Source organism: Rutilus rutilus (genome assembly GCF_951802725.1).
Source record: "Rutilus rutilus genome assembly, chromosome: 19".
Taxonomy (NCBI): Eukaryota; Metazoa; Chordata; class Actinopteri; order Cypriniformes; family Leuciscidae; genus Rutilus; species Rutilus rutilus.
In genome coordinates this window covers 4,224,496-4,248,412 of record NC_140232.1, presented here as the reverse complement: position 1 = coordinate 4,248,412, position 23,917 = coordinate 4,224,496, and the positions used below count along the sequence as shown (strand labels likewise).

Below are 23,917 nucleotides of genomic sequence, written 5' to 3'. Positions count from 1 at the left end.
TTTGATAATTGATTTCATGTAATATTCTAATTTTCTGAGATTTTGAATTTGGGCTTTTTATAAGCTGTAAGCCATAATCATCAAAATTTTCACCAGTATAACAACAACACTACTAATAATAATAATAATTGCAATATCAAATGATTTCTATACGAATGCTTCCTGGTTTAATGGCAGTAAGTACACAGTTTATCAGTCAGTCACATATTAACAGACACACCCTGACTGTGATCGATCAGTCAGTGAGCATGAACACCTTCCCACGCCTGTGGAGGGAGACAGACAACACTGATCTGAGATCAGCTTTACACACACACAGGAAGAGGAAGTGAGGGAGTGTTTGAGATCAAGGATGGACACAGAGCCACAGAAACTACTTTAACGCTCTTTTATCCTAATGAAATACAGCTAAAGTCAATGGACGGGCTAGTGTGAATGTGATCTGACTGCCATTATTACCAGGGTAAGGCTTTTTAAAGCGTTATATTCCAACATTAGCCAGCTAGCTGCATATATATTCATAAACATTGCACATACCATAACAATCCACATATAGAATGAAAGCGTTTCTAGCTGTTGGGTAGTTTTTATATGACGCAAAACTATGTAATGTGAGTGTTTGCATGGGAAATATCACCTGTTTAGAGATGTTACACTGTATTTCACATCTTTATTTGATCCATTCTGTCAGCAGCACAGTAAATATTACACTACTCACACAGCAGTTTATTATACAAACTAGTGTAAGAATGTACATATATTTTAACACCTGGGTTTTTATTGATCAACGTATAAAGGCCCGTTCACACTAAGGACGATAACGATAAAGATAATAAGATATAGTTATAAAAATCGTTCTCAATATTAAAGAATAGCAGAGTTCACACACAGCTATAACGATAAAAGCACAGAGGAACGATATCGTTAACTTGAAATCACTTTCAGAACGATTTTATCTGGCTGATGAACGATAAAAACATTGACAGCCAATCAGAATCCATCCTGCTGTAACGAGCTCGAGCATTTTAAAGAGACAGACAGGCACGCGCTTAGAATAAACAGTACGATATATTGTCTGCTGGTGAACGCTAATATAGTTATCTTTATAGTTATCGTTCTTGGTGTGAACGGGCCTTTATGCTAGTAAATGTTTCTTGCACTAATTTACACGACTGTACTCCTTCTCGTTGTTTTGCTACTGTACCTTTAAGACTTCTATATGTATATGCATCCGTCATTCATTAAAGGCATAGTTCACCTAAAAATGAAAATTCTGTCATCATTTACTCACCCTCATGTTGTTCAAAACCTGTATGAGTTTCTTTCTTCTGCCGAACACAAAAGAAGATATTTTGAAGAATGTCAGTAACTAGACAGTTGGACAGTTTTCCTACTATGGAAGTCAATGGCTACCGTCAACTGTTTTGACTACCAACATTCTTCATATATCTTTATTTGTGTTCAACAGAAGAAAAGACACTCATACAGGTTTGGAACAACATGAGGGTGAGTAAACGATGACCGAATTTCCAGTTTTGAGTGAACTGTCACTTTAAGATGCTGAATAGGTGTTTATATGGCTGGGGTGAAATATATATTTCATTCAGAAATGGTGTTTTGTCTGTGATGTTTCCTCACAGGGTTGAAGGCGTAGATTGGGGACATGATGTTGGACCACGCTGACGTGAGTTTGACCCCAGAGGAGCGAGTGAGGGCCCTGACGAAGAAGGGCAGCTCGGTGGACATGAACGAAGCAGTGCCGGTGCGCAGATACTTCCGCTCGGGCATGGAGATGATCCGCATGGCACACGTGTACGGCGAGGAGGGCAACACAGAGCACGCCTACGTCCTCTACAACAAATACATCACGTGAGAAAGAAGACTTCTGAACCATACGCTGTTTTAAAGGGATACTCCACCCGCAAATGAAAGTTCTGTCATCAATGTCTCCGTGTTTTTGTTGTTGTTTTTTTGTCCTTACAACAGGGTTCGAACAAGGTGTTTAAAGTACTTGAAGTATATGGCTTTTTGAAATTGAAGTCCTGGAAAACCCTTGAAAACAGCCATTTTTTATGAAGAAATACTTGAAAAGTGCTTGAATTATTGAAATTCAATTTATGGGAAATTTATTTTTCATTTTATAGATATAGAGGCGTTTTGCATGGCTATGAGCGTGATATTGCTCATATAAATATCCAAGTATATGATACAGTTTTTATTCTTTAAGTCAATCATATATTCATGGGAGAAAAAATCAGTTTGAATAAGGAAAGCGATATCTTTGTCATATTATCTTTTCAATAGTTAAAGTAACCAGTCATTGCATGTGCTGCACTTTATTTGTACCATTTTGTTTTAATAGTTTATTAGGGGTTCAAGCATGAAATGCTGAAACCCTATTGTAATTGTAAGGATTTGTAAAACTGATCGTGCAGGCCAAACCGTAAGGCCTAGAGACGTGAAACCTGGCCAGATGGTAGGCCTCAATTTGGGGTGAACCTATCAGAGTATGACCCCGATTGGCCCATAGGTGGCGCTACAGCAACCAAAAGTACAAAATCGCTCATAACTCTTAGACCATTTGTCCTAGACTCAAGTGTGGCACCACTGTGATCCCTGGCTCAAGGCGGACAAAATTTTCAATTTCGATTTAGGCAGGAAAAATGTTCTGCTGAGTCGAATTTTGTCCAAAACCTACTTTTGCGAACTAGTCCCTGTTTTTTCGCCCGATCTGAACCAAACGAGTCTAGGACAATTCTCTGGACTCTCTAGATCAATAATGATCGAAAAAATGTTGAACTTTTGCATTTGGGTGGCTGTAACAGGGTCATTGGTGTGAAAATGGAAAATGGGCGTGGCAAAATACACTAAAAAGCCTATAAATCCTAAATGAAAACTCAGAACTTCACAGAAATTGGTGGGCATATGTGTCATAACATAGTAAACAATCATGCAAAATTTCATGGAGATCGGACCATAGGTGGCGCTATAACTGTAAAAAAAGCTTTGAAAACCATATATTTCCTATGGTAAATTGCCTGTATTGGCTTTAAATGGACTTTTCCATCTATTATTTCAGTGGTTAAATGCTTGCTAAATAAAACTTAATGTCTTAAATGCTTATGTGCTTAAAGGCCATAAATGCTTGAACCCTGATAAATGCTGCTTGCAGCTTTAATTTTTATTGATCTATTTACCTTTTTTAGAATTTTAAAGATAATAAAGATATTGTTTGATAAATGAGATCTCTGATTGTAGTCCTTGAAAAAAAACAAAAAAATTGTGCTTGAAAAGTCGTTGAAAGTCCTGGAATTTGATTTTACAGTGTCTGTACGAACCCTGTAACAGTGAAAGCCAGTGGAGCCTGATGTGGTTTGCTTCCCAAAGTTTCTGTTCCCCACAGAAGAAAGTCATGTGAGTGTGAGTAAATGATGACAGGATTTTCACTTCTGGGTGGAGTGTCCCTTTAACTGGAATGGGAGTGTGAGTAATATTGGTAATGTTTTAGTTTAATTGCAACAGGTTTAACTCCTGTTCTTTTTAACCCTGCAGACTTTTCATTGAAAAGATTCCTAAGCATCCAGAATATAAGCTGTCTAATATTGCTGAGAAGAAGGAGACGTTAAGGGTAACGAAGTCTAGATGGAAATTGATTGTTTTGATCAATAATCTCATCATATCTCGTTAGTGGTCTTAGTTTTGCTGTTGCTCCTCACACAGAAGCTAAAGGAGACGGCTTTCCCTCAAGCAGAGCTGCTGAAGAAACATTTATTGAGAAGATATGAGAGAGAATATGCGGAGTATAGCAGCAAAAAGGTGAGGCACATTGTCCCGACGCTGGTCAACATTATCATGGACTAAAAGGGATTTTTTTAAAAACCTGTCAAGAACACGTCATATTTCACCCCAAAACCAAAAGAAAGAAATCAGTTATTATATTTTGCATGGAGAGAATGAATCGAACTTTAGGGCCATTATTATTTTTGTGCATTGTCACGTTATTTACCTGAGAGTTTAACACATTTTCTTCCCCACTGCATCCGGACATTTATTTATTTAATTTCCATTATTCTGCATGAATATATGATATACACAACACATACATTAAAACCAGTGACAGGTGAAATTGATTATATCGTTATAATTAAACATTAAGAACCATTATTAATTATTATGCATTATTACTGGTGCTCAATTATTGAGTAATAATCATCATATTAGAATGATTTCTGAAGGATCATGTGACACTGAAGACTGGAGTGATGATGCTGAAAATTCAGCTTTGATCACAGAAATAAATTATAGTTTACTAAATATTCACATAGAAAACAGTTATTTTAAATTGCAATAATATTTCACAATATTACAGTTAACTTTGTTGTATTTTTAATCAAATAAATGCAGCTTTGGTGAGCAGAAGAGACTTCTTTAAAAAACATAATTATTTCAGACTTTTGACTTCCAGTGCATATTGTTTTTGACACTTTGTATTATTTGCAGCACTGCTTTACGAAATAATGCAAAATAAAATAATTATATATTTATTACAGTAATATTTTAATTTTAAATTAAAAATACAAATAATCGTCTATTATAGACTTATTTTTAAACAATAGTAAAACAGTAATTTTCTGTATGTATTATTGATTTATCGAATGAAATATGGTTGTTTTTGGTGCAATCAATCTCAAAGTTAAAGATGCATGTATGGTTGGGAATCGAAAACCGATTCCAATTCTGGAATCAAATACTTGAGGTCAGGAATCGGATACTTGTTATAAAATGTAAATTTCGATTCCTCTCATCGATTCCTTTGTGAGCATTTCAATATGACTAAACAATTCAAATGCGAGACGAGCTGGCGCAGTTTTCAGAGCTGAAGGCATTTGTAACTATATTGGATCCGTGCAGCTCTTAAAGTGACAGCAGCCTAATATTCCTTCTGCCGTCTCTATAATAACACTAATCAAACAACAAAAGACAGAGAAAATTCACTCGCTGTTCTTGACTGAATATCTTTCCTAACTATATTTGTAATGTATATTTTATTTATAAAGTGCAGTTATTTTACATTTGATTACAGTTTCTGTACCTGAATACCTGGAAATCACTTTATTTTAATCGTATCTTTGTTCAGTTGTATTTATTTGTTGCAATTGCTAATTTATTCTTTTGTTCAGAGTGTTTACCTGTCTTTAATAATGCTTTACATGTATATTAGTAAGGCTAGTTGTTTTTCTATGGTGTTTTTAAACCACAGGCAAACGTTCCTTGTGTAAGTGTTCTTCAGCCTGTTGAGTTTTGTTCATGATATTCAGCTACAATTAAATGTTTTGCAATAAGACTAAATGTGAATGATATATACGTGTTTTTTTTTTTTTTTTTTTTTTACCTTATTGGAATCGAAATTAGGAATCGATAAGCAGAATTGATATCGGAATCCAATAATTCCAATCCAATAATTCCAACCCTAGATACACAACAAGACTGTCCATTTTCAATTTTGTCATAAATAAAGATAAAAAAGTGTTAAAAGAAACTCTTGAACTTAAATGTTACAAAATGTGTGCAATGTAGAAGTGTAAATGTAGAACAATTGTTAAAATTCAAGCGATACCCAGCCCTCGATGCACGTGTGTTTAACCTCATGAATTGTGTTGTGGTCCACTAGCGTGCGGAAGCAGAAGTGCTGGAGCGTGAGTTGTCCCGTCAGCGAGAGCTGGAGCTGGAGAGGCAGCGTGTGTTGGACATGCAGAGGAGACAGCGAGAGCAGGAGCAGTTCAGCATGTTCGAGGACATGATCCGACAGAAGGAGCGGCAAGATCACGGGCACCAGATCAGATCTCCAGCGTCCCAGCAGGAGGACTCGCTGCTCATCCCCGGGATCCAGGGTCCACCGCTGCCCTATCTAGAGTCCCCCACCCCCCCTCAGAGCCCGCTGGCCAATCACAGCGCTCCGCCGGCCCCGCCGACCTTCGACCGCTCGCTTAAACCGGGTCATCTCAGCAGCAACAGTACGACTCGCTCTCAAACCTCACTACACATGAAGCAGCCTGATACTGTTGTGACGATATATCGGCCACCATATCGGTATCGGCTGATATATGTTCATTTATCATGTTATAGTTATGTTTATAGTCTCTGTTTCTGTTGTGATGATATATCGGCCACCATATCGGTATCGGCTGATATATGTTCATTTATCATGTTATAGTTATGTTTATAGTCTCTGTTTCTGTTGTGATGATATATCGGCCACCGTATCGGTATCGGACGATAAATGTTCATTTATCATGTTATCTTTATGTTTATAGTTTCTGTTGTGACGATATATCGGTCACCATATCGGTATCGGACGATAAATGTTCATTTATCATGTTATCTTTATGTTTATAGTTTCTGTTGTGACGATATATCGGTCACCATATCGGTATCGGACGATAAATGTTCATTTATAATGTTATCGTTATGTTTAGGCCACCATATCGGTATCGGCCGATATATATTCTTTTATAATGTTATAGTTATATTTATAGTTTCTGTTTCTGTTGTGACGACATATCGGCCATCATATCGGTATCGGGCGATAAATGTTAATTTATAATGTTATAGTTATGTTTATAGTTTCTGTTTCTGTTGTGACGATATGTCAGCCACCATATCGGTATCGGACGATAAATGTTCATTTATAATGTTATCGTTATGTTTAGGCCACCATATTGGTATCGACCGATATATGTTCACTTATAATGTTATAGTTATGTTTATAGTCTCTGTTTCTGTTGTGACGATATATCGGCCACCATATCGGTATCGGCCGATATATGTTCACTTTTATCGGTATCGGCCTGATAAGAAAATTTAGCCGATATATTGAAGCCGATAAATAATGGATTGTTTCTTTCTAATGAGCACTGTTCACCATGATGGTTTTGAATTGCTTGAAATATGATTGGAATTACTTAAAAAAAAGAAAATACAGTTCAGAGCAACATGTGCAGCGCAAGTCTGTCTGTCATATTGGCTACATAAAATTATCATGAGAATGTTATAATTGTGTGTTTGGGACGTGGCTTTTACTGGTGAGACTTTTGTTTTTGTAATCAGGCTCTCAAAAATTATATAAAAATTTGGATTTATATTTATCGGGCAATATATCGGTTATCTGCTTTCAAATGTAAAGATTTATCGGTTATCGTATCGGCCAAAATGTTCATATCGGTGCGTCCCTAGTTGTGACAGTGTTTCTCTCTGTGTTTCAGCTACGATGGTTGATGGTTTACGGCAGATTGCTGTTCCTGCTGAACTCTGTGGCAAATTTCTGCGAATAGCCAATAGCAACACCATAAGAGCAGTGGAAACCTGTGGGATACTCTGTGGGAGACTGGTATGAAGGTCCTTCTGTCGGATTTCATACTTTTACGTCACCTACATTTTGGCTGTGTTATTTTCACATTTATGAACGCTGCAGATTATTTCGGATAATTTGATGGTATCAACTAATTTTGGCTGTTATGGCTGTTAAAGGTATACTTCATCATTTTCCCTCATCATGCCGTCCCAGATGTATATGACTTTCTTTCTTCTGTGGAACTGAGATTTTTTGAAAAATAATCCATCGCTGTGAGTCCATTTAATGCAAGTGTCCCAGACCCCCAGATTTGGCACTTCAAAAACCACACAAAACGAACATGACAGTAATCCATGATGCAACAGTTTAGGAAAATAACACTTGACATAAACATCAGCATGTTGCAATTCATGACATAAGCGTGTTATTAAATGCAGGAAGTGATGTGGAAGCAGACTTCATGACATGCTGACATATACCTCAAGCGTGAACTCATGACAGAAGCAATGGTTTATTGTTTTAAGTTACAAATTGTATTTGTATTTTCACACTTACACACTCACATACTCACTCACTTACTTTCACTAACTCACTCACTTTCGCTCACTTGCTCACTACTTGCTCACTCACTCACTCGCACACTCACTCGCTCGCTCACTCACTCACTCACTTTCGCTCACTGACTCGCTCACTCACTCACTTTCGCTCACTCACTCGCTCACTCACTCACTCGCTCACTCGCACACTCACTCACTAACTCACTTTCGTTCACTTACTTTCGCTCATAAATGATGAGAGAATAAAATTTTTAGGGTGGAGTTTCTCTTCCCAATACTTTTGTCTGTATGGTATATCATGCATATATTCTTGGATAGGCTTTACCAGTACAGTGCATTAAGAGCGTGTGTGTGTGTGTGTGCCTGTTGCAGAATATGAACGCGTTCACAGTGACGCACGTGATCGTGCCGAAGCAGTGTGGCGGTCCAGATTACTGTGACACAGAGAATGAGGAGGAGCTGTTTCTGGTGCAGGACCAGCACAACCTCATCACCCTGGGCTGGATACACGTCAGTCTCTGCCTTCTCTACTTATACATAGATGACCTGTAATCTCATTAGAAACATGCAGTGTCGGATTATACACAACACAAACATGTAAAAATGTTACATACAACACAAATATTAAACATAATACAAAAGTTTTTTAAATATTGCACTAATAAGAAATATATTGCACTAAAACTGTGAATTGCAAAATGAAGAATAAAAAAAAAAGAATAAATATATATATATATAAAACTGATATCATCCATAGCATGTAATGTTATAAATTGAGTTTGAATCTCACTCACTCCCTCACTCCCCCCCACTCCCCTCACTCCCCCCCACTCCCCTCACTCCCTCACTCCCTCACTCCCCTCACTCCCCTCACTCCCTCACTCCCCCAATCCCTATTGTTGAGCTGAAAGAGCAAGTAATCATCTTTCCATGATTATTTCCCCATATGTCAGAGGCATACAGTTCTCAGATCAGATGTGTGACAGATCAGGTCTGCTCCACAGACACACCCGACTCAGACCGCGTTCCTGTCCAGCGTTGATCTGCACACACACTGCTCGTACCAGATGATGCTGCCCGAGTCCATCGCCATCGTCTGCTCGCCCAAATTCAACGAGTAAGTCCAGCAATGACAGAGATCAAAGCAGTGACGGCACCAGTGAGTTCAAGTGGCCCGACACAGAACCACACTTCAGAGTCTCTGAATGTCACTGCATTAGATATAACATATTAGGGTTTTCTTAGCAATAACTGGGGTTTATTAATGAACCAGGGTTCCCACGGTCTTTGAAAACTGGAATTTTAAAAATGTGATTTTATTTTATAGAGGCTTTGCATTGACGTCACTTTCCCGCGGGAACACACTCCCTCAGCCGGACTGAGTGGCAGAAGAGCTGCTGAGTGACTGGAGTTAATAGAGGAAACTGCGAAAACACGAGTAAAACAAACGATTATCAGTTTAAACTGAAGCGCGATATAGTGTTTCTTACAACTAATCAAAGATCCAGCGATCCACGGATATTGACATGCCGCCAGGAATTGTGTTTCCTGACATTTATATGAGCCTGATTTCAACACCGGGGAAATACATAAAGCAAATTTGCCTGTGAACGCTTTATATAAATACAATATAGGCAGATCTAAATCCAGGTGATCATTTATATCAATGTTATATACATCATCATATCGTCCCGCACTAAAACTTTAGTTTTTTGTCAGTTTATTTAAAATCCAATTATGCCGAATATACAATGGTAAATATTTAATTGATGAGCTGTCAATACAATATATAACAATACAATATATAGGGTATGATTTTACCCTTAAATTCAGCATATTGACACAAAATGAAATGAAACCTGCAAATCCACCTTTCTCTGCCTGGATCCAGTTGTTTCTGTGAATCGCAGCGATCCATTGCTTCTCTGTTCTGTAGCTTTCGGCAGTCTGTAGAAATATACCTCAGATTTCTTGTCAAATCTATTTATACAGTCAATCTCAAAGCTCTTTCCCATTTTAGATGTGTTTTGTGTGTTTTTCGTGGCATTCACACTGAAAACCAATGCTGCCGCTCTGTGTTTCTGCCACTCAGTGTGTGTAACCAGCTGACGGTGACATCACACACACATCCTCTATTGGGTAGATAAACATCTCAGTGAATTAAAGAAAACATGTAAATACTGTCTACGTGACGCGGGTGTGCAGCGCTGTTTACCGCTGTTTTATAAGCGCCATCTACTGTCAGAGAGTGCAACTGCATTGTCCTTCAGCCTAATGTTGTGGTGTTCACAGGACCGGCTACTTCAGACTGACAGACTACGGCCTGGAGGAGATCTCAACCTGCACCCAGAAAGGCTTTCATCCTCATCCCAAAGAACCTCCTCTTTTTACGGTAGTGACTTCAACCTTCACCTTTAATCCATCCGCAGGCGTGACACAAGCATATGATCCCTTCATTAACGCGCATGTTGTTCCCCTCAGGGTGGCAGCCACATTATAATCACAGAGGGCACCGTCTCGATGCTCGACCTCCGATGACCCCTTTACACAGCGTGACCGTGAAGCTTTCATGTTTTCACAGCTTTCAGTGGTGGTGGGATTTCTTGAAGAGACAGACACTTGCCTATAACAAGCACTTTTGGGATAATTTGAGCGCACTGACCGAAGCAGCGACTTTTATGACATCCGTTGGGAACTCAGGAACACTAACGCCTCCACGGGACTCTCAGTTTGAGTTGTCCTAATGATCTAGCGGGCAGTAAGCTAATGTTTTGTGGTTATTTATGCTCTGATCCATACACACTAACATAACTCATCTGCTGAAACCACATTAAAGCAAAGGGTTTTTTAAACTGTGAGAACAGCTGAACGGGTCAGTCCTGCACGGCCGCACCTGTCATGAATGCAGCAATACCAGTTTTTGTTATGAAATATTTTCTTAAAATAACTTTGTTTGACAGCAGTAATTACTGTAAGCCATGATGATATGATGATGATGATGATGTTCTTGCTTCTGATTGGTTCTGAGGGGCCGTTCACACAGATCGCGTTCTAGCGTTTCAAAATGCAAGACGCAGGGCAGTGGAATGAAATTATATAAACTATAGACAGGTTTGTAAAGGTTTTGTAAAGTCAAACTAGTTTTAACTTGTTGTCATGTGTAAGATGCCATAAAAGACACCGAATGCATTTTTGCATTTAAAAAGTGCAAGGTACAGCAAGTTGAACTTCTTTTAACGTGACACGGCATCCTATAAATGCAGCTTATGTGTGAGACACGTGTGCGCAACTATCAGACGCGTGATTCACACTGAATGCATTTTTGTGTAAATGTAGCTACACCATGTAACTTCTTTTTGTTCAAGATTAACATTTAAATGTCAATACATCATCAATCCTTCTTGCAAAATTATTATTTTTTTGTCTTACCTGATTCACTGTGATAAGTGTATTTTAGACCTGACGGGATGGTTTTTGAGGGACATTTCGTATATACGTCACTCGCCCGTGCCAAGAATCAACATTAGCTTGGCTTTTCAGAGATGGAGAGAATTGAAGGATTCGAAATGTTATAAAAGAGATAATGGCGTTTCTATTACTCAACGAGTAAGTAAAGTGTTTTATTTGTACAGATACATTTCCACATGTACAGTACCAGTCAAAAGTTTGGAAACAATACTATTTTTAATGTTTTTGAAAGAAGTCTCTTATGCTCATCAAGCCTGCAGTAAAAACAAACAAAAAACAGTAATATTATGAAATATTATTACAATTTAAAATAATGGTTCTCTTTTTTAATATACTTTAAAATGTAATTTATTTTTGTGATGCAAAGCTGAATTTTCATCAGCAAGTACTCCAGTCTTTGGTGTCTTATGATCCTTCAGAAATCATTATAATATGCTGATTTATGATCAATGTTGGAAACAGTTGTGCTGCTTAATATTTTTTTTATAGCCTGAGATACTTTTTTCAGGATTATTTGATGAATAAAAAGTTAAAAAGAACTGTATTTATTTAGAATAGAAATCTTTTGTAACAATATACACTACCGTTCAAAAGTTTGGGAACAATAACTTTTTTTTTAAAGAAATTAGTACTTTAATTCAACAAGGATGCGTTAAATTGATAAAAGGTGATGGTAACGATTTATATTGTTAGAAATGTTTTTATTTTGAATAAATGCTGTTTTTATGAATAAATGCTGTTAACGTTTTACTCATCAATGAATCCTGAAAAAAGTATTCCAAAAAAATATATTAAACAGCACAACTGTTTCCATCATTGATAATAACTGAGTATCAAATCATCATATTAGAATGATTTCTGAAGGATCATAAGACACCAAAGACTGGAGTACTTGCTGATGAAAATTCAGCTTTGCATCACAAAAATAAATTACATTTTAAAGTATATTAAAAAAGAGAACCATTATTTTAAATTGTAATAATATTTCATAATATTACTGTTTTTTGTTTTGTTTTTTTACTGCAGGCTTGATGAGCATAAGAGACTTCTTTCAAAAACATTACAAATAGTAATGTTTCCAAACTTTTGACTGGTACTGTATCTCTCTAACAGAGTTGAAGGGTAATAGTCATCAGTAGTCACACGGAGCCGAAGCACAAAACAACGTTCTTCCACAAAATGCATGCAGTTTTGATTTTTAACCTCTAGAAGTTACATGGTGTGCTTTGAAACATCGAACTACTTTTAGTCTGGCGCTGCGTTTTATTGTACTGCAAGATTGTGAAAAAGACACTATTCTCAACTAACATTTTTGCATTTAAAAACACTATACCTTGCCTTTTATTCCTCTTCCTCTGGCATGTGTCTAGAGACGTTACAAACACAAAGTTCAGCTACGTTTAACCTGAGCGTCATGTTTTTTAAACGTGCTCAAACACGGCCATCTCTTCACGTCTATAGAGAAAAACAATGGAAAAGTAGTGCAGTGGGATGAAAAACAAATTCTGTGTGAACGGCCTTTAAGGGTTTGATTAACTTTTAGATCCATGTTTGTTTTATTTGCAAACAGTTTTACCGTTTCATATCCGGAAATGAAGGAAGTAATTGTTGGGGCAAAACCTTTAAATTTACTTGGGAGTTTTTTGTGTGTAAATCTTTGTGATGTAAATTGTTGTATTGAATTGTGAGGAATTAGCAAAAAGCCATTGTGCTTGTGTTTTATGAACGAGGCCCGTTATGAAGATGTATTTGTGGTGAAGGTGATAAAAGGCAGAACTGAAGTCAGACTGTTTAGTTATTAAAACAACGCACACATTGTGCATTAATCTAATTATTCAACGGACTGTCATTCTTTACTGTAACTGACGAAGACATACGGAGGACTCGTATCACTACTTACCTATTATTAATGTATATGGACTGGCAAATTTCTGTCACATTGTTTATTATTAGATATGGCTTAATGTATGAACTGATGAACAAATCAGTCGAACGCTAAAGAAACAGTGACAGTCTCTTTTCTTTATTAATTGGTTGCTGTTAGTACAATGTATAAATATTAAGAACAGAGACCGCAAGCTAACGTCATCAGAAATAAACATGAAAGCTCTGTTTTAAAGATGGAAACATAATCATAAATTAAGATTAAAAAAACAAAAAACAATTATGATTTACAGTATTTGTAGATTTAAAGATGATTTGTTTTTTGCTGTATGTGCAGTAAGTCAGTTCATATCAGTTCAGATCTTCATTCGAAATGCTTTTTAGGGTTTTGGACAGAAGTTACTCTGTGTTCTTTGATCACAAAATCCTTCTAGAACCATCCAAACCCACAAATTAAAGTCCCGGCGATCCGGCGCACACACACACACACACACACACACACACACACAGAGTCCGTTTGGCCTCTTTGCTGGAACTCATCTGACTTCACACACTGGTTTTCAGAGGGGTCACATCAGCCCAGCCAGTCCAGGTCATCATCATCCTCACTTTCATCACCGAACAGAGGGGCGGGAGGGGGTCGTCCTTTTAAACTCTGTTCACAGACAAGAATCAGTTCACACATTAGTTACTGAACAAACATTGTTTGAATGTGTGCATTTGCTGACTAATAACCTCCACTGTTTTCATTCTCCCCACACCGATCATTGGTTAAACACACAGAGTCTGCGTGTCTCGTCGTATCCGTAAATAGAGAAAACTTTTAGTGTAGGAGTGGCAGAGGTTAGTTGAGAGAGTGTGTGTGTGTGTGTGTGTGTGTGTGTGTGTGTACAGAGGAGAGTCTGCTGGAGAAAAGAGAACGAGACAGAGCTCGTAATAAAACAAGAATCAACATCAGCTTGGCTTTTCAGAGATGGAGAACTGAGGGATTTGAAATGTTGCAGGTGAGTGTGGAGTGTGTGAGTGAGTGGTTGAGTGAGAGTGAGTGTGAGTGAGTGAGTGTGAATGTGAGTGAGAGTGTGTGTGAGTGATTGAGTGAATGAGTGAGTGTGATTGAGTGTGAGTGTGAGTGAGTGTTTGAGTGAATAAGTGAGAGTGTGAGTGAGTGAGAGTGTGAGTGAGTGTGAGTGATTGAGTGAGTGAGTGAGTGAGTGAGTGTGAGTGTGTGAGTGAGTGATTGAGTGTGAATGTGAGTGAGAGTGTGTGTGTGAGTGAGTGTGTGAGTGATTGAGTGAATGAGTGAGTGAGTGAGTGAGTGATTGAGTGAATGAGTGAGAGTGTGTGAGTGATTGAGTGTGAATGTGAGTGAGTGTGTGTGTGTGTGTGTGTGTGAGTGTGTGTGTGATTGAGTGAATGAGTGAGTGAGTGAGTGAGTGAGTGATTGAGTGAATGAGTGAATGAGTGAGAGTGTGTGAGTGATTGAGTGTGTGAGTGATTGAGTGAGAGTGAGTGTGTGAGTGATTGAGTGTGAGTGAGAGTGAGTGAGTGTGAGTGATTGAGTGTGAATGTGAGTGAGAGTGTGAGTGAATGAGTGAGTGTGTGAGTGAGTGAGAATGTGAGTGAGAGTGTGAGTGATTGAGTGAATGAGTGAGAGTGTGAGTGAGTGACTGACTGTACGAGTGAGTGAGTGTGTGTGTGTGTGTGTGTGTGTGTGTGTGTGTGTGTGAGTGATTGAGTGAGTGTGTGTGTGTGTGTGTGTGTGTGTGTGAGTGATTGAGTGAGTGTGTGTGTGTGTGTGTGTGAGTGATTGAGTGAGTTTGCAACAGCTTCATTGACTTTTTTAGATTTAAAGTCAATAATATCCGCTCTTCAATATCTGGCTCTCTTTCACTGTCTCCACCATCCTCCAACCCACTGTCCGGTGGATTGACAATCCTTCCGTACTTTACCGAGGTTCAGCAGAGCCATGTTGAGGAAACCATCAATAAAATGAAGCCGTCTGCCTGCATCTTGGATCCCATTCCGACTGTTTTGCTCAAGTCACTCATTCCCAGTGTCAGCCCAATCATCACTGAGTTTATTAATCTCTCACTAATAACAGGCGTTGTCCCTCCTGCCCTTAAAGCTGCTGTCATTCGTCCGATACTTAAGAAACCAACCCTAGACCCAGAGGTCCTGGGAAATTACAGGCCAATCTCTAACCTCACCTTTCTGTCAAAGGTCCTAGAGAAGGAAGTCGCCATTCAGCTTCATAGCCATCTAGAACACAATAACCTATATGAGGTATTTCAATCAGGCTTTCGTTCGGCCCACAGCACCGAAACAGCTCTGCTAAGGGTGACAAATGACCTTCTCATGGCAGCTGATTCAGGATCACCATCGCTGCTCATTCTACTCGACCTAACAGCCGCATTCGACACAGTGGATCATACCATCCTTCGGGACCGCCTCCACAATACAGTTGGACTATCGGGAACAGCACTGCAGTGGTTTCAGTCCTACCTTTCTGGCAGGACTGAACGAGTTATATTAGGAGAATGTGAGTCCAGGCTGCTCCCTGTTACATGTGGTGTTCCGCAGGGGTCGGTTCTCGGCCCTATCCTATTTATTCTATACCTGCTTCCACTCGGTTCTGTCATCAGCAGATATGGACTATGCTTCCACTGTTATGCGGACGATTTGCAACTTTATATTAAAACTGCTCCAAGCCCCTCCACAACCTTGTCGCGACTCAACACATGTCTTCTGGAGATAAAGGAATGGATGAAAAGCAACTTCCTCCAGCTAAACTCCGCTAAAACTGAGGCACTACTTGTTGGAACCCCGCACCAAATCCACTCCTCTCCTGTATCTCAGTTCATCTTGGACGACCAAGCCATTACTTTCTCCTCCTCAGTTACAAACCTAGGGGTTAGGTTTGACCCGCAGCTGACTTTCAACGAACACATTAAATATATTTGCAAAACCTCCTTCCACCACCTTCGAAATATCTCCAAACTACGTCCTTTTTTAACTCTTCCGGATGCAGAGAAACTTGTTCATGCTTTTATTTCCACCAGGTTGGATTATTGCAACGGACTCTTCATTGGGATTTCTGCCAGAAACATGCAGAAGCTACAATACATCCAAAATAGCGCTGCCAGAGTCCTCATGAGAGTCCGAAAATATGATCATATAACTCCCATCTTGCACTCACTCCACTGGCTCCCTGTTTCATTCCGGATCGACTTCAAAATTCTGCTGTACACACACAAATGTATCACTGGACATGCACCACCTTATCTACAAGAACTCATCACCTTAAAATCCTCCTCCCGCACTCTCAGATCATCAGGCCACCTACTTCTTCAGGTCCCGACCACCAGACTTCGTACTATGGGGGACCGAGCTTTCTGTTCAGCTGCACCGCGGCTTTGGAACCACCTCCCGAGTGAGCTGAGAGAAGTACAGAGCTTGGACACTTTCAAGGCAGAACTGAAGACTTTTTTATTTAGAAAGGCTTTTATGTGCTGATTGTTTTATTGCTCTTATGGTTTTTAGTATTCTGTAGTTATTGTTGTTCTTTTGTGTAGCACTTTGAGATTCTTCGGAATGAAAAGTGCGTTATAAATAAAATCTATTATTATTATTATTAGTTTGAGTGAGTGTGTGTGTGTGTGTGAGTGTGAGTGTGTGTAAGTGTGTGTGAGAGTGAGTGAGTGAGTGTGTGTGTGTGAGAGTGATTGAGTGATTGAGTGTGTGTGTGCTCACCAGCTCCTCCTCCTCTTCATCAGCCGCTGCCGGTGCGGGTGTGTGTGGGGCGGGACTCTGGAACAATGGTTCCTCTTTGTTTTCCTCTTCTACCCTCTCCGACGGACTGGGAGAACAGCAGGATGAGCACAGATGAGGCGAGAGACAGAAGAAACGGGACAGAGGACAAAAATATTATTTGGGCACATGCTTACACTGAGGGTTAAAGAGGGTGATGTGTTATTTGAGTTCAGTTACAGTGTTATTACAGTGTTAAGAAGATTTCTGAGGTTTACCAACAATCATAAAACTGATTTAATTAGATCAACTGTAATGATGGGACGTCAACAAAAAACATCAGTTATTCGCAGGAATACATACAGTGAAATCTAATAACTGTCACACTGTGGGAATTATCTATTACATACATTTTAGAGATCCAAAAACAGCTTGTTTGGATATTGCGGAATCAGTGACATCACACGGGCAAACATATTTGCATAATCCCAAAACATCATCGCACCATAGGCCCCGCCCACTGGCGTTCAGTCACTGTTTCATATGTAATGATGTTAGCCAATCATAACAGTGGTCGTTTAGTGACAAGCCTTAAAGGAGCCTTAAAATAAGAGGATTATTTCAGACAGAGGGTCAGGATGATGGTTTAAAATAATAATTTTCCTCATATATATTTGATTTTTATTTAAATTATAAGGATACCTTAAGGAACATAAGATAAAATCTGTCATGACCCCTTAAACAATGAGACCTTATTGTAAGGTGTCACTAGGTATTGTCATCTCCTTTTGTGTTCCACAGAAGAAAGTCATGTGGATATACAGCAGCAGGGTTATTATACAGAACTTAGACTAATACCATAAACATTTTTAGTTAGTTAGTTAGTTAGTATACTTTATTGTCCTTTTTCAGGAAATTTGTCTAGGACTCAAAGCTGCATTAGTACACAACATATACATACACACACAAACCAAAAAGAAAAAAGTAAAAAACAAACAAACAAAAAAACACTACATTACTACATCTTGCTATTTAACATATTAATAGATACAGGAATAAATTATTTTTTGTAACGGATACTCTTACACAATGGGACTCTATACCGTCTCCCTGATGGCAGAGGCTGATTCATTGGAAATAAAACATGGCTTGAATCACTCACTATTGTCTGTGCATTCGTAAATTGATTGAAGTGATGAGTACTCTCTTACACCCATAACTTTCATTGCAGTTTTCACAAGACGTGCAAGCTGTGATTTTAATTGGACCGAAAGATTGCCATACCAAGTTTGCATCCCATAATTTAAAAGACTACCTAAAACGGCATAATAAAATAATTATTTTATCGCGGACGTATCGCCTGCGATAATTAATGCGATATGGCTCAGCTTGTCAGTGAACTACGGCTCTGTGTAGTAAATGCCGCTCCATCTGAAAGCAGGTGATGGCGATTTACTACTAATCAGGGAACCGGCTTTACTGACGAGATGCGCATAACAATGTCATGCGATATATCGCCCAGCCCAACACTGTACTCAATCATTTTATTGACTTAAAACTCATCTTTGATCACCAAAATTACATTACAGTTTCTTCATGCCTTAAAATATCTTGAATGTAACTCGACACTCTTGCCTCATTTAGTATACGCGGTTCTATGAATATGCAAATGAGCCCCGCCTCCACTCACAGCAGCTCAGAGATCCACTCGTTGATCTGATTGGTTACAAGGTAGTTTGTGACGTCAGAAACACCAGCGATTTCAAAGCGTGTTTTTGAGACTGTCTTTGGTTCACTGCAGTTTTAAAGGGATAGTTCACCCAAAAATGAAAATTAGCCCATGATATACTGACCCCGAAGCCACCCTAGATGTATATGACATTCTTCCGTCAGACGAATACAATCAGAGTTAGATAAAAAAAATGTCCTGGCTCTTCCAAGCTTTATAATGTGAGTGAATGGGTGTCTGTCTTTGGAAGTCCATCAAGTTATCTCTACAATAACACTAGGGTCTAGAATGGCATAAAGGTGAGTAAACTTTTGTGTGAACTCTTTTTAAAACAACAAATCTCCAGTTATAGATTACCCGGTGATTACCCGGCTCTTACCCGGTGACGTGTGCAGGAGTGACGCTGCAGTGCTCATGAACAACACCAGGGGGCGGCGGCGGGTTCTTTGGCGGCCCGCCGAGCGTCAGTCCTGGAACGCTCTCATCCACTACCCTCACTTCCTGTTCTTGTGGAGTGATGTCATCAGGCAGCTCTGTGGTCACTTCCTGTGGAGTGATGTCATCAGGCAGCTCTGTGATCACTTCCTGTGGAGTGATGTCATCAGGCAGCTCTGTTGTCACTTCCTGTGTGGGTGTGACGTCACGTTCAGCCTCTTCTTCGTGTGTAGTTTCTCCGTCCTGATCTTGCACGTTGTGTTCTGCGCTGCTGACATTAACTTCCACTTTCACAACTTTCTCTTCATTCCTTTCTTCTACAACTTCCGGTTCACTTTCGATTTCCACCGTTTCGTCTTCCTCCTTCTCTTCTGTAGTTGAAACCTCTTCCTTTTCTTTTCTTTCCTTTTCTTCCTCCTCCACTCCATCTTCAGGATCTCCGTCTGTCTCCTTATCTTCCTCTCTCTGCCCGTTCATGTGCTGTGCCTCGCTCTCTCTCTCCTCCTCTTCACTGTGTTCAGGTGTCGATCTCTCGGCCTTAGTGAGGAGCTGCAGTGTGACACTCTGTCATTGGAGGAAAAAACACTTTGAGACATTTTTCTATCCGCAGTTTTCGAGCAGAAATCACAGAGATGTGCTCCGAGAGCCTGACCTTGATGGTGTTGACCAGCACTCGGAGAACAGCACTTCCTTCGTACGTCTCGTTCAGTTCGAACTCCCCTCGCAGAGACTGAAACACTCCGTTCATCACGCGCTTCACCTGGAAATAAACACCGCTGAGCTTAGAAAGAGTCTATAATGACTCTATGATGCAAACCAACATAAATGCTTTAAATATTTTAAAAATCATATTCAAAAGTTATTTTGATTTGATTATCTTATTTTAAGATAAAAGATTCAGTGCATCTATTACAGTAAGTCAAGTCACCTTTATTTATATAGCGCTTTTTACAACACAGATTGTTTCAAAGCAGCTTTACAGAGATAACTTAGAAAGAAACTTCTCTTAGAAAGAGTCTAGTTCTCAGATCAGTTCTCATATAATGGTGTCAATGCAGGCAGATCAATAATATTGTTGAATATTAAATTAAATGTACTATGTTAATATTACATCAGTCATATATTAATATAATTTACAATTATAATACCCAATATAATCACACAATTACTTATCTAAAATAAAATCATTTTCTTGAGTTCATCAGATTTATTTGATGTATTTTGCCAATATTTTACTACAATGTAAGTTGTCGCGCCAGTCGTTAAAATGTTTGAGATTAAGATTTTTAATGGTCTCTTCTGCTCACCAAGGCTGAATTTACTTGATCAGAAATGTTATTACAATTTCAAACAGCTATTTTCTATGTGAATATATTTTAAAATGTAATTTATTCCTGTGATCAAAGCTGAATATTGAGGAAGTCAATGTTCTCCATTCAAAAGTCTGGAATAATTACGTTTTTTTTTAAATGTTTTTGCTGCATTTATTTGATAAAAAAAAAAAAAACACAGTAATATTGTGAAATATTATTACAATTTAGAATAGCTGTTTTCTATGTGAATATACAGTAAAGTGTAATTTATTCCTGTGATCAAAGCTGAATTTTCAGCATCATTACTCCAGTCTTCAGTGTCACATGATCTTTCAGAAATCATTCTAATATGATGATTTGATGATCAAGAAACATTTATGATTATTATCAGTGTTGAAAACAGTTGTGCTGCTTCATATTTGTGTGGAAATACCTTTTCTTCCAGAATTTTCAGGATTCAAAAGAACCGCATTTATTTGAAAGATAAATATTTTGTAACATTATGAATGTCTTTACTTTCACTTTTGATTAATTAAATGTATCCTTGCTGAATAAAAGTATTAATTTCTTTCAAAAATCTTACCGACCCCAAACTTTTGAACAGTACTATATATATATATATATATATATATATATATATATATATATATATATATATATATATATATATAAATAAATGTAAATGAATAAAAACAGAGGTTAGGTCAATAATAGTTCAGAAATGTCCAAGTAAACAAATGTTTAAGTTAAAATTATTTATTTAAACAAAATGGTAACTTTATAATAAGGTTCATTAGTTAACTACATTAGTTCGCATGAACTAATAATGAACTAAACTTATACAGCATTTATTAATCTTTTTTAATTTCAACATTTACTAATGCTTTATTAAAATCTTGTTAACATAAATGCATAACATTAATGCACTGTGAGCTAATATAAAAAAATGAACAGTTGTATTTTTATTAACAAAGATGAACAAATACTGTAACAAATGTATTTCTCATGGTCAGTTCATGTTAGTTAATACATTAACTAATGTTAACTAATGCCTTAATTAACTAATGTTAAGAAATGAACCTGATTGTAAAGTGTTACCATGACGTTTGTTCTGAACTGAGAGGTTCTGATGCCTCATATAAACGCAGTACTGTAATAATAATAATAAGGCACAGGCTAAATAATGAGTGTCAGTATGATAGAGATGATAAAGCTGACCTCTCCTGCAGTGTCTGTCTTCTTCTCCATCTCTGAGACGTGCGTCTTCATCAGCGCCACTCTCTCCTCCAGCGCACAGCACTGAAACACAAGCAAACACTTCACTACAGGGTACAGACATGACAAACACTGGGCCCTAGTTTAACCATCTAAGCTCATGGTCTAAAGCACACGGCACAAGCGCAGTTAGGTCGTGTCCGAATCCACTTTTGACTGTTTAACGACAGGACAAATGGTCGGTTCTCCCGGCGCATGGTCTAAAAGGGTCGTCTTTATTATGTTAATGAGTGTTAATGGGTGTGTTTTGTCTCTATTCTCTTAATGAGTAATGGGTGTGTTTTGGGCGTAACGTGCAATAAACCAATCAGAGTCTCTTCTCCCATTCCCTTTTAAACCCAGTTGCGCTCACGCCATGGCGGATTTTACTAAAAAAACTGAACGTGTCTCCAGAGAGGAAACGGATCTGCTCGTGCACGAGGTTAAAGTGTGTGTGTGTGTGTGTGTGTAGGTTGAAGCAGAACATCTACGGGACAAGCTGGATTACACCATATATTTATGTACACAATAATAAACCTGAACACAGACCAGCAGCACATGGGCGCACAGATGGGCGCTAATGCATTTGCTATTTAAATAACGTGGCGCAAGACGTGAAAATGATAACTGCGTTGGGCTGAAACTAGCCAAAACACTTGCGTCGCGTGTATGATAGGCCCAGGATCTGTCACAATGTAATGCAGGTTGTTACTGAAGAATGAGTGAGAACTATACTGTGCCTGATAGCAAACCCACAATCTATGAAGAAGTGCTGAAGGCTCTGCTAAGAGGTTAGCCAATCACAACACAATGATTTAGATACATCAGAGAAAAAGGGGTAAAAAACGAGTGCATGAGCTCGTCAGTGTTGGACCTTGTGTCTCCATGCCTGCAGCTCTTCTCCCTGGTCCTGGTCCTGCTGGAGTGAACGCTGCTCCTCTGAGTCACGTGACTGTCTGAGTGTGTTAAACTATACACAGGAGATACAGGAGGGTTAGCTGGAGGCGTTAAGTGATTGTCTGTTTGGCAAAATACTATTATTTTGCAATGTTTGTGAGTTTCTAATAGTAAAGTATTCTAATCAGATGTGGCCAGCTGAGGAAGTCACTGTTGCTGTGTGTGTGTGTGTGTGTGTGTGTGTGTGTGTGTGTGTGTGTGTGTGTGTGTGTACCTTCTCCTGCAGCTGTGTGAGTTTGAGCTGCAGTGTCTCTGTGTTCAGTGAGTTCAGTCATCTCTCTCCTCTGTGTGTGTGTGTGTGTGTGTGTGTGTGTGTGTACCTTCTCCTGCAGCTGTGTGAGTTTGAGCTGCAGTGTGTCTCTGTGTTCAGTGAGTTCAGTCATCTCTCTCCTCTGTGTGTGTGTGTGTGTGTGTGTGTGTGTGTACCTTCTCCTGCAGCTGTGTGAGTTTGAGCTGCAGTGTGTCTCTGTGTTCAGTGAGTTCAGTCATCTCTCTCTTCTGTGTGTGTGTGTGAGTGTGTGAGTGTACCTTCTCCTGCAGCTGTGTGAGTTTGAGCTGCAGTGTGTCTCTGTGTTCAGTGAGTTCAGTCATCTCTCTCCTCTGCTGTTCTCGAGCCGCTGCCAGAGTCTGATCACACTTCACCTGCCACTCCTGCTCCAGATCCGCCTGCAACTGAGACAGCTGCACACACACACACAAACACACAAACACACAGTCACAAAACTACAGCTACAATACAATATACTGAGTGTCAAAAACTCTCAATTACACACCCGGGTACTGTTAAGAATAGGGGCTTTTGCACCGGGTAGTTCTAGGAAGAGCCACCAGGGTGTTTCCCCGAGAACTAATGGTTCCCTAAGGAACGTTTTCCTGGTTGCATTCGCACCGTAAGTAGGAACTCTGACGTGACGTAAGACACGCTTGTTGTTGGGACTTTTATTTTGACGGTGCTGAGAACGCCAGAGCAAACAGTCGCATTCTCCGTGTTCATTAGTGTACGATGTGTCTAACAGTCCTGTCTTATATGGTATTAGATAGAACTGTTATACATAGAAAGTAGACCGTAATGAAGAGTTATTAGTGTGTGTTGTGCGGTTGATGTCCAGTTTTGCTGAGCAGAAATACATAATCATGTTTCTCTGTGTCTCCTCAAAGTTGCGTTGGATTTTCTCCTCAGTGTAAAGGTTAAGAGGTTCATCTATCACTGTTTTACATGTTC

The 23,917-nt window shown here is 38.9% G+C and overlaps 2 protein-coding genes across 5 annotated transcripts in view; one reads left to right on the top strand and one right to left on the bottom strand.

Annotated features, from left to right (window-relative positions):
* Positions 1–233: 233 nt before the first annotated feature.
* Positions 234–13,204, top strand: stambpb (STAM binding protein b). 3 transcript variants are annotated; one of them, XM_084389847.1, is made up of 10 exons: positions 234–463; positions 1,641–1,869; positions 3,553–3,628; positions 3,721–3,816; positions 5,672–6,014; positions 7,263–7,387; positions 8,281–8,418; positions 8,913–9,025; positions 10,201–10,300; positions 10,390–13,204. In XM_084389847.1, exons 2-10 carry the CDS (start codon positions 1,664–1,666, stop codon positions 10,444–10,446), a joined length of 1,254 nt encoding a protein of 417 aa, XP_084245973.1. In that variant the 5' UTR covers positions 234–463; positions 1,641–1,663; the 3' UTR covers positions 10,447–13,204. The 3 variants fall into 3 exon arrangements, 2 of the variants coding, with proteins under 2 accessions (XP_084245973.1, XP_084245974.1); XR_014625480.1 differs by having other exon boundaries at positions 308–463; positions 8,862–9,025; positions 10,390–11,313; XM_084389848.1 differs by lacking the exon at positions 234–463 and adding an exon at positions 1,468–1,506 and having other exon boundaries at positions 10,390–11,637.
* A 174-nt stretch (positions 13,205–13,378) lies between these two features.
* The window catches only part of fkbp15b (FKBP prolyl isomerase family member 15b), a 37,237-nt gene continuing 26,698 nt past the window's right edge, over positions 13,379–23,917 (bottom strand). For both annotated transcript variants that reach the window (XM_084389845.1, XM_084389846.1), the window contains 7 exons: positions 23,224–23,376; positions 22,613–22,708; positions 21,703–21,783; positions 19,824–19,931; positions 19,116–19,735; positions 17,011–17,116; positions 13,379–13,915 (listed from right to left, as the gene is read on the bottom strand). In XM_084389845.1, coding sequence (XP_084245971.1) covers positions 13,835–13,915; positions 17,011–17,116; positions 19,116–19,735; positions 19,824–19,931; positions 21,703–21,783; positions 22,613–22,708; positions 23,224–23,376 — 1,245 coding nt within the window. In that variant the 3' untranslated portion in view covers positions 13,379–13,834. The remainder of the gene's footprint in view (positions 13,916–17,010; positions 17,117–19,115; positions 19,736–19,823; positions 19,932–21,702; positions 21,784–22,612; positions 22,709–23,223; positions 23,377–23,917) is intronic.